Raw genomic sequence first — 15,530 nt, forward strand, 5'->3', positions numbered from 1 at the left:
CCAACATTAATAACTGGATATTCTACCCATGTTAGTAACTGGAAATGCAAAGCCAGTGGCAACAGGTATCTTATGCCCCCCAATGATAGCTGGAAGCTTGGGAGAAGTTCAGAGCACAATGAGGTCATGATGTTGGACCACCCACTTTTAGGCACGTTTTATTACAAAGGACAATTATTTTACTCTGGGGCTTTAGGATTTCCAATAATATACCAATCAATGAGTATGAAAATAACTACTTTGCTTGCATTGTTCTGATGCCAGGACATAACACTACTAGCGGGACAAATATTGAACATCAGTTTAAATATGCAAGACATAAACATCTACTAAACAAAAAATGAAAAGTATAGCTCTTGCAAACCCCCAGCAAAATGGCATTTCTTATAATCTGAAGAAGAAGAAGAAGAAGAAGAAGAAGAAGAAGAAGAAGAAGAAGAAGAAGAAGAAGCAGCAGCAGCAGCAGCAGCAGCAGCTTTGACAGATAGATGGCAGAAAATATACAGGAGTAGCCTAGCCTCACATCTGATACAGCATGTGAAATATAGTCCAGATAATGAAATGTATAAAAAGTAGCCCAAATCCCTATGATATTATATGCAGAATTACAATACTTCCTGCTAAGATGATTATAAATGATCTCTACAGTATTTGTATGAAGTGTTGTTTTTTTAAAAATAAAAAAATACCAAGAAGCATATTTAGGTAACCTTCCTTTCAACGCAGGAATGAATCATAATCAGTTTAGCTGGTGCAACTTCTGAGAGCAATTCAGCAAGGACCGCTACCGTGACTCTTACATGCATTTCACAGATGCATGTGAAGGGGGCCTACCCCAATTCTGTTGGCGTGAATGCTGGATGTTTAAAGAAGTAGCAGGGGTACTACATCTTCAGATAAAAGGAAATGCCCACCTGTTTCGGAACAGAACAAAACAATATACCAAATGCTCCATTTATTGAGAAAGAGGCCCAATGCTTTGTGGAATGCCTCCCCCATTAATAGCAACTCAATCTGGATTCTTCTTTTTACCACATTGATATTTATGGCCAACAGTAGCTCTGGCAACAGGAAGGTATTTTGTTTTAATTTGATTAAAAAATAAAAACCCCTGCTCCCTCCCTTGACCCTTTCCAGTTTGTTTATGGACTGCAGTCACCCACCTTTAAAAAGAATTATTGCCTGACATTTCACGGAGCTTTTACTGCTTGCTTGGAACAATGCAGTGAAACAGAAAGAATCTCCTCTCTCCTGTCATGACCCAGTTCTGGGTTTGTGCTTTTTTGATGAGTCTTTGATCTGCAGCAGGCCTCATAGGCTCGTTTCCCGGAGGAACATGGTGCCAATGTTGTAGGAAATCTTTCTCACTCTGGCAGATGTGACAGAGGACTTTGGCTGCTTCTGACCAGTTCTGACCTCCAGGAAATAACAAATCCCAGGGATTTCCTTTGGAAAGTTGTCTGGAAGCTCTTCACGGGATCGAGGAATGAAGATAAAATTTTCTTCCTTTTTCAGAAGCCTGGAGATGGATGGGGAGGGAGGGAGGAGAGATTAAACAAAAAATCAGTGTTGAATTGCAGTTTTCAAACTACAATGCAGACCAACTTTACAAGGCTCAGAAGATTAAAGATTTTCATAATTTCTGCACAAAATGTAGCATCAGTTGGCCACTTGGTAACAATTGGCAACGCGAGATTGAGCAATCCATGTTCATATATTTATTCATTCATTGAATACTGCTCTTCAGATCTCCTAATGACTATCTCCAATGGCTTCATATAGATGTCAAGTAGCACTGGGGGCAGAATACTGCCCTGCAGAACCCCACAGCTCAGTTAGAAGGGGACCCAAAGGCAATGTTATTCACTGAAATTGACTATGAAGGTAGGAGCAGAAACACAGTGCCTCCAACTCCTAACATGGAGGTGATCCAAGAGTATACCATGGCCTAGCCAATGGTATCCAAATCCTCTATTAGATCAAGGAGAAACAATGATGTCGCACACTCTGTTTCTCTCCTAATAAAGGTCATCCAGCAGGGCCAATTTGATCCTCCAACCAGTTTGGGGGACCCAGACTGAAATGGGTCTACATAATCAGTCTCACCCAAGAGTGTGAGTAGCTGCACCATTATACCCTTAGTTATAAGAGAACATAGCTAAATCTGGAAATCTCAGCATCCAGCACCTCCCCTTTCCCTGCCAAAGTATGGAACTACCGTAAATTAGAAAAGATTGCCTAAAAGCTAACACATTAAATAACGTGGAATTGTGCTATGTGTGCTTTGGATTCAGAATAGTTCCATTTGCCACCTGTTCTTTACAAATAGAAATTTAGGAGCCATGCCTGAGCCAATGGCCCAACTCTGTTTTGGTGAGAGATGACCAATATGGCTAATTGAACTGAAGAGACACACCTCCCCAATCTTTCTGACTCACAACTTGTCTGTATTTGCCAATACAATATTGGTAAAGTATTCTTTTTGTTCAAAGGTTTTGAGCAGGGTTTATTCCTATGGCAAGAAATATAGGAGCTTACGGCACAGTTTCCACTGCTGGTAGAGGATTCTGTGCTACCGTAAAGCACAGTCAATACGTTATCCATACAGAGGCCAGACAGATCCTTTAAGGGTATGAGAGGCAATGCAAAGACTGTGCCAAAAGTAGAAATGCACACACACTCTATCTCAAGAGGAGCTGTGTGGGATGAATAAGTATCTGCTTGGGGATTAAGTGTTTTGGAAACAGCCGTCCCTGCCAGGGACCTTGCAAGTCTCAGACCATTATACTGAGCCCAAGCAGGTCCCTTGAGCTTGATAGCAAAATCCATTCTTTCAGCTGTAAAAATTATATGGAAGCTTACATTTCTGCAAAAAGCCAGTATAATCCCCGAATGTTTTCTGTAGGAGTCATACGGCTTCAGCTGATGATATATACCCTCAGCAAACAAGAACTGCATTCACAAAATATTCAGATACTAGCCAAATCCATTTCTTGCTGCTTTCCCCCATTTTCAGAAAAAAATAGACCTAATAACTGTTTATACAAAATGGACCTAAAAGCTGTTAGCATTCATATATATAGGTGATATATTCTAACTGAAAGATTACAGCAAGTAGAACATGTTTCTATGGGAAAGAAAATTCAGTTAATATACAATTTAGCCTTAGATTCAGATATTGGGGTATCAAGCTTATGAGATATCTACCATAACAGGTGAACATCAGTAAATACAGAAATACATTTGACAGTAGATGTGTTTGCATTTGGCCTGTTTTGAACAATTAATTTACCTGCTAGTCCAACACTCTTTTATTCATGACACTACCATTCTTAGTGGCATAATACAACTATTACATTACTCAAGTCCATCAAGAATAGAATAGATCAGTGGTCACCAACTTTTCTGGGCTCAGGGGCCCATTTAGAATTTTGAGAGGATGTTGTGAGCACCAGCCACAAAATGGCTGCTGCAAGGATTGACCCATAATGGTTGCCATGAGGTTGTGGGTTGAAGCAAAAATAGGAATATTGCTATTCTTATATTTAAAAAGCATGAACTGATTGGTTGACCTGAGAGACCAGGGTTCAAAACCCCAGTTGCTCACTTTGTCTTCTGCTGATAAGTGTAGATCAGAGGTTTCCAAACTTTTCATGTTGGTGACACACTTTTGAGACATGCATCACTTCGCAACACACCAATTCAGTTTTACTAGCAAACCACAGGTTAAATTAACCCCTTTCCAGCCCCGGGAGGAGCACAGGGAGCATTCGCACGACACACCTACACACTGCAGCTGACTCACTAATGTGTGGCGACACACAGTTTGGAAAGCTCTGGTGTACATTTTTGGGGCAGATGGTTTACTGTTTATAAAGCTGGATAAATCAACCACACTAGAGAGAGTACCAAATATGCCATTGGTTAATGCAACCTCCTTGAATTCCCAAGTCCTGTTTATCAAGAACAATAGAAACAGCTTTAATTTTAGTGCTAGCAATACGGACTAAATATGCCCCCTTAAAGCTTTCTACAGAAAATCTGCTGTATACGCTACTGTTAGATATGTTGAATTAAACACGGCTTCTGTAGTTTTGCTTTATTTTCAGGCCAAGTAGCAAATTTCTTTCTGCTTCAGGCCTTGGCTACTACCAGTTAACACTGGTCTGACTCAATATATGATAGGACTATTGACCAAGAAGTTATTTAATAGTCCTCATTAACCAGTTCTCTTCCACCAAGGCTCCTTTTCTCAGTCTTGCTAGCGCAGGCTATAAATTCTGCTATGAAGTTTTTATTTCTTCATTTGATGGGCTTCCACAGCCACAACTGTGTTACCCATGACCCTTTCAACAACTTAAGTAGTTTAAAGTGAATCTTCCACTTGTAACAAATACTTCCTTCCCTAATCCTATTACTGGTAAGAAACTCTGGATGCCCTTTGTATAGAAAGGGGATGGTGTCCCAAGTGCTTCTTTTAAGTCCTCCCAAGGGATTAGCACAGTCAGTTGGGTTTCCTCCCCCTTGAGCAGCATACCACTATGTCCTATATCCTTTCGATACTCTCCTCAGTTTCCAGAGCAACATGATATGGAAAGCTAGTATTTGAGACATGGAAGGTAAAAAAAAACACCCCTCTGTAAATCGGGCCCAATGGGACCTACTTCAAAGTAGACCAACAAAGGATTGCTCTGCATATCCCATTCACAACTCTTTCACAGGCTGCAAGCTGCAAAAGAGGGCTGGGATCCTGCATTTTAGTTATTCAGCAGGAATTGGTCTTTTTCACAGGTGCTGCACTCTGGGCCAACATCTTCCTCAAGCGGTCATCCATTACGACCCCAAGTTTTCATTCCCAGCCACTTACTGCCAGTTCAAATCCCACGACCATATATGTGAAATCAAGGTTCTTGGGCCCTGAATTGCATCACTTTACCCTTTTTAAATATTGAATTGCATATGCAATTTAATTGCCCATTCACTTAGTCTGGAGAGGTCCTCCTGGAGCTCTAGTCATGCCAAGCCCTGGCTTGGTGCCAGGCAATGAGTCCTTAAAGGCCACACTGGACATCCCAAAAGACAAAGTCCTTGAGGAGCACAGGGACCCATGAGTCCAATGTGAGGATCCCCTGATGAGGAACTCCTCGGACTATTGGATGAGGTGAATCAGCCCCCTGGTCCTTGAGAATGGAGCCACCAAAAAGCTTTGGATCCAGGTCAAAGAGTGATAACATAACACTAGTGTCAAAACCTGACTGTCAGGGAACTGCCATCGGAACTAGAGGAGGAGGCGAGGCTCCACAGCGATGCTGGAGAGGAGCCAAGCAGGGAGAGAGGCAGGTCTCCTGTTGGGGAAGAAAATCAGCGCAACACCAGGGATAGAGGGGGGCCAATGGGGGAAGCAGAGAGCAGGCTCCGGGACTCTTCACTGGACACCAGCGGGGAGAGCACAGGTCCTCCGCTACCCACGCCCTCCCTGTGCAGTAGACTTCCGCGCAGGGAGAGTAGGAGGAGACTGGGCATCAAACAACTTTTATGTTGGAAAAGGTTTAAGAAACGCCCACTGACGGATTCTGCCAGCGACTGAACAGCCACGGAGTGGATGGCTGTCCAGCGAGAAATGGTTTAACCAGCCAACCTAGCTCAGAGCGGCGGCTATTTACGCACAAGCAACCCCTAAAGCCATTACACTGACATATCAGAGAGAAGATGATTCCACACATTAAAAAGACCCTTGTGTGGGTTTTTTGTGTTTTTTTGCAGGGGGAGCACAGCCCCCATATACTCAAACTGAAAAATCACATTTGCTCTTTAGATTTTACGTAGATTTCCCCATTGCCTACATGCCACACTAAGCCGCAGAACAGTTTTAAGAAGCCCAACGTAATTGGAAGGGTGAGAGAACTTCTAGCTTTCTATCATGCTTAATCACTTTTGTTGCCTATGGCCAACAAAGGTTATTAAGAGATCTTCAGTATATACCCCTAGCAAATGGAATTGGGGAGGGAGGAGTCCATTCTGTTGCCAGACATGAGCACTGTCCCACCTTGATTTTGCCTTGTGCAGCATTTAGAATGGGAAGAAGATTGTAATCCACTGTGAAAATCATGCACACACTGTATATCTCTGTGTATTATTAATTGGCCAAAACATCGCATTTTGTTACAAGCAAAGGTTGTTATACTCATTATTGTTATGCTGATAATTTGAGATCAAAAGTTAGTTCCCAAATTGCAAGTAAAAGCAAGCTAAGCCAGCCAAAGTTATTTGTATGATAATAAAGTACCCATTATGATTGCTCATGTATTTTTAAAATGTTTTATATCTCATTAGATTTCTCATGCAACTGAACAATTCATGCACTATTGCCCCTGAATAATACATAAATGTGGATTATAAAATGCAATACGATAGAGTAATTACTGGCTGGTCGGTTATACAATACAGATATCATAGCTAGCCACTAATTGCCAGGACAAGGGGCAGAGGAAGCTGTCTTGATTTCTCTGCAAGGTTTTTTCTGCAGTGAATTCCTGGAGCTTTTGTTTTTCCATTACGGTATATCTATCTGTCTATGCATGCAAGTGTGCAAGTATGTATATAGATGTAAACAGTGCTTTTTTCTGGGGGTACGCATACCCCTAAACATTTTGTGAATCTAAGTTTGGTCTCATTGAGGGGCAGTATTTCAATATTGGGAAAATGAGAGTACCCCTAAACATTTTTTTTTAGAAAAAAGCACTGCATATACAGTGGTGCCTCGCAAGACGAAAAGAATCCGTTCCGCGATTCTCTTCGTCTAGCGGTTTTTTTGTCTTGCGAAGCAAGCCCATTGACAGCTTAGCGGATTAGCGCTACAGCGGTCTAGCGGCTTTCAGCAATCAGCTGTTAAGCGGCTTATCAGCGGAACAGCTGATAAGCGGCTTAGCGGCTTAGGAAAAGGGGGGGGGAAAGCGGAAAAAAACCGCGGGGACTCGCAAGATTTTTTCGTCTTGCGAAGCAACCCCATAGGGAAATTCGTTTTGCGAAGCGCCTCCAAAACGGAAAACCCTTTCGTCTAGCGGGTTTTCCGTCTTGCGAGGCATTCGTCTTGCGGGGCACCACTGTATATAGATAGAAATATAATAATGTTTATATAGATGCAGCTGTCTATATACACTCAAGACCATATTTATGGTTTATATAATAAATAAATAATAGATAAAATTCATTCTGACACTGTTTTTCTCTCTCCTTTTTATATATTAGATATATTTGTGTTATAACTTGTGGGGGGGATCAGAACGTAACCTCAGTGTATGCCTATGGTATAGGGTAGTACACAAATCTAATAAATTGTTGTCGTCATCATCACCATCACAAAGTGTATTCTGAATCTGAGTTGTTCACATTGGGTTTCACTCAAGTGCACGATTTCCCCCAAGGGGTCTAGACTGAGTAGAACTTAGTTGGCTACAATCTAATAATGATGATGTGCGTAGATCTTGGCACGCTGAAGTTCTTCTTTGTTTGTCTCAAACAAATACATGAACACTTGGGTGACAACATTGGGGAGGGGCCAGCAGGCATGGACTAAGCTCCCCACTCTCCATGTAAACTAAATGTGTGGAGGCAACTATATGAAGCATCTTAATGAGGTCTAAGATGAATGAAGTCTAACGAAGTGTGACTGCCATTCCTCATGGGTTTTTAAAATATATATATATATATATAATATTTTACTGATTTTTTCCAATATATCTTAACAAATAAAACAGAAGCAATACTGAACACAAAAGATAACTTGCAATGTGCAATGACTAAGATGTGAAGTTTTACCAGTGGGAGACATTAAAGACAAAATAGCATACGAGAGGCAGCCCAATCCGGCACTTCTCTATGAGACAGGCAGACAGACTCCTGCCAAAATGAAAAGCAAGTGCTAGGACGTGCATCTCCCGTTTCTGCCTGTATATTGCAGGATTCAATAATAATAACCATAGCCATAACCACCACCACCACCACCACAATAATATTTATACCCCATCCATCTGGCTGGGTTTCCCCAGCCACTCTGGGCGGCTCCCAACAGAATACTAAAAACACGATAAAACATCAAACATTAAAAACTTCCCTAAACAGGGCTGCCTTCAGATGTCTTCTAAATGTCAGGTAGTTGTTTATCTCTTTGTCATCTGATGGGAGGGCGTTCCACAGGGTGGGTGCCACTACTGAGAAGGCCCTCTGCCTGGTTTCCTGTAGCTTTGCTTCTCACAGTGAGGGAACCACCAGAAAGCCCTCTGAGCTGGACATCAGTGTCTGGGCAGAACAATGGGAGCAGAGATGCTCCTTCAGGTATACTGGGCTGAGGCCGTTTAGGGCTTTAAAGGTCAGCACCAACACTTTGAATTGTGCTCAGAAATGTACTGGGAGCCAATGTAGGTCTTTTAGGACCAGTGTTATATGGTCTTGGTGGCCGCCCCCAGACACCAGTCTAGCTGCTGCATTCTGGTTTAGTTGTAGTTTCCGAGTCACCTTCAAAGGTAGTCCCACGTAGAGTACATTGCAGTAGTCCAAGCAGGAGATAACTAGAGCATATACCACTCTGGTGAGACAGTCTGTGGGCAGGTAGGGCCTGCATACCAGATGGAGCTGGGAGACAGCTGCCCTGTACACAGAATTGACCTGTGCCTCCATGGACACAGTTACCCCATTCAGGACCAGGGAGTCATCCACACCTGCCCGCGCCCTGTCCCCCCAAAACAGTACTTCTGTCTTGTCAGGATTCAACCTCAACCTGTTAGCCACCATTCTATGGACAGAGATGTATCTTTTTTAATGTTGCTGCTGTAAAGCAGCCTTCCCCAACCCTACAGATGAGCTCCCATCTGCCATCAGAACCAGCCACCATAGCTAATGGCCAAAGGATGATGGGAGTTGTGGTCCAGCAACTTCTGGGGGGGGCATAAGATATGGAGAACCCATCTAGTTCAAGATCCTGTTCTCCCAGTGGCCAACCAGCTGCCTGTGGGAAAACTGCAAGCACAAGAGCACTCTCTTCTCTTGCTTGAGGGACTGCTATGAAGTGCAATGTACACTGAGGGTGCTATATAAATAACAATGTGCTGTGTGGGGAAAATCCATGGCAAAGGCAGCATTGATTGCAGCCAACGCACACAACTGCATGAACTTTTAATCCCTCAAGGAGCCACAATTATGGCCCCAAAGTGGTAGTGGTATGAATTAGCCCGTAGGAAATCAAGCTCTTTTTTAACCTTGGCAGTCTGCAAAAATTATACTTTGTGTTGTTCTCCTAGGTTTGTCTTTTTTACCAGAAGCTCACATAAAAAAACCTGTTTTCTTCCTGTACAAAGCTCTATAATTCCACAAGATAAAAAGAGAAACGTAGGTATATTGTGGATATGCTTGCAGTGCTCCTAGGTAAGTAAACACAATATGTTTGTACTTGGTACAATTAACAAAAAGCTGGTAAATATTTAGAAGAATTGCTGGCATTGGCCTATAGCTCCACACACGCCCACACCCTTTGTTCTTTCTTGGAATTTAACCTCAGCAGAGATAAAGAAAATGGAGGTCAATACCCATTTTTCTACCCACTTCATTCTGCTCATTCAGCCTGGTTTTTTTTCCTGCACAATGTACAAAAGAGCCAAGAAGGAGCATTATCTGTCAAGAAGTAAAGTGCATTCTGAAACATGCAAAGCACCCAAGGGAGCCTCATTTGAATGTCTGCTACCTCCTCCCACGTTCCATCTTTACGACTGTGATCAGATGCAGTCTCCGTGAGTTCACCATCAGCCAACGTTTTCTTCCTCCCCCTGCTTGCTCTATTTCCCATCTAGCCCAAGGGTAGCTGACATGGTGCCTTCCAAAAGATGCTGGACTCCAACTCCCATCAGCCCTAGCCACCAGGGCCCTTCATCAAGCAGGATGAGAGTTATAGTCCAACCCCATCGGGAGGGCATCATGTTGGTGACTCCTAACAATGAGATGTTGGTCACTTTTTTGTTGCATTTTCTTGACCGAATACAGATCGTTTTCTTAAGGGTCAGTGTGGCTACTCTTACTTTTTGTGTGTTGAGTTGTCCTCTATTAAAAGCAAGGAAAATCTTGCTGAGGTGTTAAAGTCAACATGAAAAAAAAGGGTGCAATGTTCTACTTGCTATAAGAAACAAGGACTGCTACAAAAAAACACAGTCAATCCATATCAAATTCCCTTCCCTTCCTCCGTAATGTGCAGTGCAAAGTACCCCGAGTCCTGATTTTGTGAGGCAACAAGTGATCAGCGCAACAGCACCTGAAGTCCTTCTTTGTGTGCCTCCTCCAGGAGAGGTCTGGAGGGTGGCAATTTGAGAACAGGCCTTTTCTGCTGTGGTTCCCCATTTGTGGTGTAGTGGTTAAGAGCGGTGGACTCGTAATCTGGGGAACCGGGTTCGCTTCCCCGCTCCTCCACATGCAGCTGCTGGGTGACCTTGGGCTAGTCACACTTCTCTGAAGTCTCTCAGCCCCACTCACCCCACAGAGTGTTTGCTGTGGGGGAGGAAGGGAAAGGAGAATGTTAGCCACTTTGAGACTCCTGAAAGGGAGTGAAAGGCAGGATATCAAATCCAAACTCTTCTTTTTCTCCTTAAGGAGCTTTGGCTGGCACCTCCATTATACACCTTTAAGTGCCAGGTGAAAATGTTCCTCTTCAACCAGGCCTTTGGCCGATTGACACCCGATGCCCTTTTAAAATGTGTTGTAGGTCTGTTTTTGTTCTCATTTTTACTATGCATGTTTTTTATATTGTAATTTTATGTTGCGAACCGCCCCAAGATCTACGGATGAAGGACGGTATGCAAATTTAATTAAATGAAGATGCACTCCTCCATGGTCTCAAGACAGACAGATCCAAATAGTAGCAGTAGTTGTAGTAGTAGTAGTAATGAGACAAGGTAAAGTGCATTACATGATTCAGAGAGGGAGGAGGAACGCAACACATGTTTCTTATCACACGTGGTTCCGCCACTCCAGAAGGAATGATCCTGGTGTCGATTTTCTGAATCAACTTAAGTGCAGGTGGGTGGATATCTTAAATTTCTTTTAAACTAGTGCTAGTCTAGTAAATTGGAGGTGGTGCAGAGACAGTATGGGTGAGTGCATGAGCCCTGCCCTGTTCATTGCATTGTCATCTTCCACAAGTTGGAAGGTGTCCAAAATTATGAGTGTGTTGTATCTGCAGCAGCTTCCCACATGTTCTACATACCGTCCATCCCCACCCCCATTTGTTTAAATTTCCATAAAACCTGAAGGGGGCCAGCGTTGTGCATGTATCTGCTGAGCTGGACATAGAGATTGTGCAAACAAGAAAACAGGTGTGAGACACACAGATGTTTCCAGAATAAATAGGACCTTTTTTTATTCTGAAAAGATTACAAAAAAACACAACAACAACTAATGCGAATCCTCCTATCTTTACATCTTGACTTTCTTTCCAGACAGGTGTAGATAGGAGCAGGCCGACCCAAAGTTCAGCACTGTTGCTAGGTGACAGCAAATCTTATATTTAGATTTGTAAACTCTTACTTCTATCACAGGCAGGCTATGGGTGCCGAAAGCTCACAAAGATCATTCCAAAATGCGATTACCATGTGAAAGCTGATGGGATGACTGCTCACAATGCACATTTGTAAGGCAGCTTCTCGTCTGGAAAAAAATAGTATCTCTGGCTTTGTATAATGTAACATTTATAATCCGAATGGTGGTTATGGTTAGAAATAAACATCCATGCTTTTATAGCATCAGCCTGCTTGAGTCATAGGTGGGACTGGAAAAATAACAGATCATCCAGAAATATGATTGTGATTTTTCCAGCCCTGCACACAGGCATAAATTGCAAGAAGATAATAAGATCCCTCCTGCACCAGACCAAAAGTACATTGAAACCAGCATCTTGCTTCCTACAGTGGCCAACTAGGTGCCTCTGGGAAGGCCAACAAATAGGATATGAAGGCAAGAGCTCTCTCCCATTGTTGCTTGCCACAAAAGTCCACAATTAACAACACTTTGGAGGTTCCAAGTCGCAAGCTGGTTAGATTGGTCTCAACTAGGGCCAGGGCCTTTTCAGTACTGGCCCCGGCATGGTGGAACGCTCTGTCACAAGAGACTAGGGCCCTGCGGGACTTGACACCTTTCCTCAGGGCCTGCAAGACAGAGCTGTTCCGCCTGGCCTTTGGTTTGGGCTCAGTCTGATCCTTATGTTTTCCCTCCCCTTATGTTTTTGATCTACGGGCTACTTTTAAAATGAGGCTGCATTTTAAATTGCATTTTAACCTGTATTTTAAATTGGTTTTTTCCCCTATTATGTTTTTACTGTAATTTTACTGGTGTATATGGGCTGTTGATATGGGCTGTTTGCATGAACTCTGCTTTTATAGACTTGTGTATTATATGGGAATGCTAATCTTTTATGTCTGCTTGTTGGAGGGTTATAGGTCATCTGCCCCAGCTGCAACAAAACATGTCTCTCCTGTATTGGTCATAAACTATGCTACTTGGAGAAGCTTCAGGGTGACCCAAGGGAAGCTTTTAGACTGACTGATAAAGGGCAGCCTTGTTGAAATAAAGTTCCCTTTATCTAGTGGCAGAGAGCTCTTACATGGGGAAAGGGTGGACTGAACTACAACTCCCATCATCCATGGTCATAGGCGATGCTTGCTGGGGCTGATGGGAGTTGTAGTTCAGCAACATCTGGGCAGCCAAAGCATCCCCAGCCTTGGAAGTGGGAACCATTTAACAATCTCTGTCTAACCAGCTTCACATGTTCAAATGTCCTTCTGAGCAGAATACAAAACAAATCCTAACTAATCTAACTAACTAATCTAACTAACTAACCATTTGCTCTCCCCTCCCCCCAAAAGTTGGTTATTTAGATTTTGTAAATGTCACAGTAATCATGGATTACACCTGTTTGTTCTCTCCACCGCCTCCCCCAACCACATTATAAGGAGAAAAGTCTTTACTTTCCATTGGACAAATTCATTATTCATGCAGTTTTCAAAAACCAGAGAAATTATCTCTAAAATAAGCAATTACTTCAGTTTCACAGCTCGCTGGCTGGGCATTTAGTAAAGCTGTTCCTTGCATCATGTCTTCCTTTTTCCCCTTTTTAATGTGCACAGGAATGGGTTGTTTACAAAGGTAGCCAGAGTATTGCACAGATATTGTACACATATTAGTGAAGAGGAGGCATTTCAACATCAAGTCTTCCAGTGTATCCGCCTTAATGAGCTCTCCTCCCTTTGCTTTACCGCAAAATGCATTATTTTCTGTGAAACAAACACTTGAAACAGTTGCAGCAACCCAGGCACAGAAGCAAGTCCTTCCTGCTGAATGGTAGCATCAGATTGCACCTCTTAAGAACACAGGATCCTGACTTATGCAGGCCACACTATTTAATCAGCTAGCCCAGAATAATCTAACACAGTGTTCCCCAAATTTGGGTCTCCAGCTCTTTTTGGACTACAACTCCCATCATCCCTAGCTAGCAGGACCAGTGGTCAGGGTTGCGCTCCAAGGCCCCAGGACCCACCCCCGAAAATAACTTCACACGGACACTTATTTTAGCTTTAAGTTTTTGGGCAAATTTTGGCCACAACTTTATTGAAATACAATCACGTGAGCAGTATTGGCTTAGGCATTGACTCCCAACTATAGCTGACTCCACCTCTCTGGGTGATAGCCCAATGGGGTAAACCAAACGAGGAAGCAAGGTCGATGAGGACCAACCGAAGCTCACCCCGGGGTTCCTGTGGTCCTGGCATGGCCCTAGCCCCTCAAGCGGGCTTCGGACGAGATCCAGGACCCCCAGATTCCTTTACCAGAATACCCAGTTCCTGGAGGGGCAGGTGATGGCCGCACCTCCCCTCCCCACAATCCAACTGAGCCAATGCCTAACTGCTACCTTACAAGTTGTGACGATTGCTAGGTAAAGGTAAAGGGACCCCTGACCATTAGGTCCAGTCGTGGCCGACTCTGGGGTTGCGGCGCTCATCTTGCTTTATTGGCCGAGGGAGCCGGCGTACAGCTTCCGGGTCATGTGGCTAGCATGACTAAGCCGCTTCTGGCGAAGCAGAGCAGTGCACGGAAACGCCGTTTACCTTCCTGCTGGAGCGGTACCTATTTATCTACTTGCACTTTGACATGCTTTCGAACTGCTAGGTTGGCAGGAGCAGGGACCGAGCAACGGGAGCTCACCCCGTTGCAGGGATTCAAACCGCCGACCTTCTGATCGGCAAGCCCTAGGCTCTGTGGTTTAAGCCACAGCACCACCCACAACCCATTTTCAACCCTTGGGATACTGTTAAAATGTGTCCTGACAATTGCTAAGGGGTAGGCAAAAACCAAGTGGCTAAAGCCAATCTGCCAAATGGAAAAAAATCCTACCCAGCCCCTGTTCTAAAACAGGCAACCCAAACCAAAGCAAGGCCAAGTGACTCTGCCTAAATCTAGGGAGGGAGGGTGGGTGTTCAGCAGCGCGAAGCAAGTGCCCCTACTTGCATCACGTTGCTGGTTTTAAAGCCCCTGGGATCACGCCACCCTCCGGCGATTGGCTAAAACAGCCTGGCGTGATCCCAGGGCAATGGCCGGGACTTCTGGCTACTCCCCCACCAATTAGCCCTGTAGGGGGAGAGCCCTGGGGCCTGCGTGCAACCAGGACCCTCTGTTAGGAGGATCCCATTTGTAGTCCAAAAACAGCTGGAGACCCAAGTTTGGGAAACCCTGAACTAGATCATTGGTGAGCCTCTGGGATTGTAGGGAGTGATAATTCCCCATCAGCTACTACCAAATCCTTAAAAAAACGAACACGAAAAACCCCTGGAGATGCCAGGTGTTTAACCTGGGGCCCTCTCTGCATCTAAACCATGGGCTCAGGAATGCTAAATAGTACCACGATGAAAAACTAAACTGTTGTACAGACCTTGGAGTCTGTCAGTGCTGACCCTGCTTCATGAGACCACATCTTCTGCCATCGTCACCTTGATGGTGTTTGTCTGTTGGATGAGGTGGTCCAAATGGCTCTTTCCTCTTTTCCAGCTGACTAACATTTCTTCGTTTAAACTATTTCTATACTGTTCAATTTCCACCGAGGTCAGGTTCAGAGTCTCGCCGTTTAAGGGATTAAAGCTGCCGCACAATGTGTCAAAAGTCAAAATCTGCATTTCAGGTTTTGCCAGGGGATTGTTAATGCCAACAGATGGTGAAAGCATGCCAGAATCCGCCAGATGGCTCATGCCACGTGAGTCATGGGTACTGTACAGAAATAACGAAGGCATCCTGGCTGGGTTGTTGGGTCTCGGTTGGCTAATGATCTTGCATGCTGGCAAGAATGTTCTTGCCCTATCGTTGGAGGACAGTGGGGACGGGTGAAGGAAGGGTCATAGCTCAGGAGGAGAACATGCAATCCTGGCACCTCCAGTCAAAGGATCTCAGGTGGCTTCTGATTAACTGACAGTTTCTTCAACCAGGTAACAAGCTACAGTTTAAATAAT

The 15,530-nt window shown here is 43.9% G+C and overlaps 1 protein-coding gene across 1 annotated transcript in view; it reads right to left on the bottom strand.

The window, feature by feature from the left end:
* Nucleotides 1-970: 970 nt before the first annotated feature.
* Nucleotides 971-15,530, bottom strand: part of GUCY1A2 (guanylate cyclase 1 soluble subunit alpha 2) — a 145,021-nt gene continuing 130,461 nt past the window's right edge. The window contains exon 8 of the mRNA XM_053385738.1: nucleotides 971-1,519. Within this exon, the coding sequence (XP_053241713.1) occupies nucleotides 1,312-1,519 (208 nt within the window). The 3' untranslated portion in view covers nucleotides 971-1,311. The remainder of the gene's footprint in view (nucleotides 1,520-15,530) is intronic.

Source organism: Podarcis raffonei, chromosome 4 (genome assembly GCF_027172205.1).
Source record: "Podarcis raffonei isolate rPodRaf1 chromosome 4, rPodRaf1.pri, whole genome shotgun sequence".
In the NCBI taxonomy this organism is placed as follows: domain Eukaryota; kingdom Metazoa; phylum Chordata; class Lepidosauria; order Squamata; family Lacertidae; genus Podarcis; species Podarcis raffonei.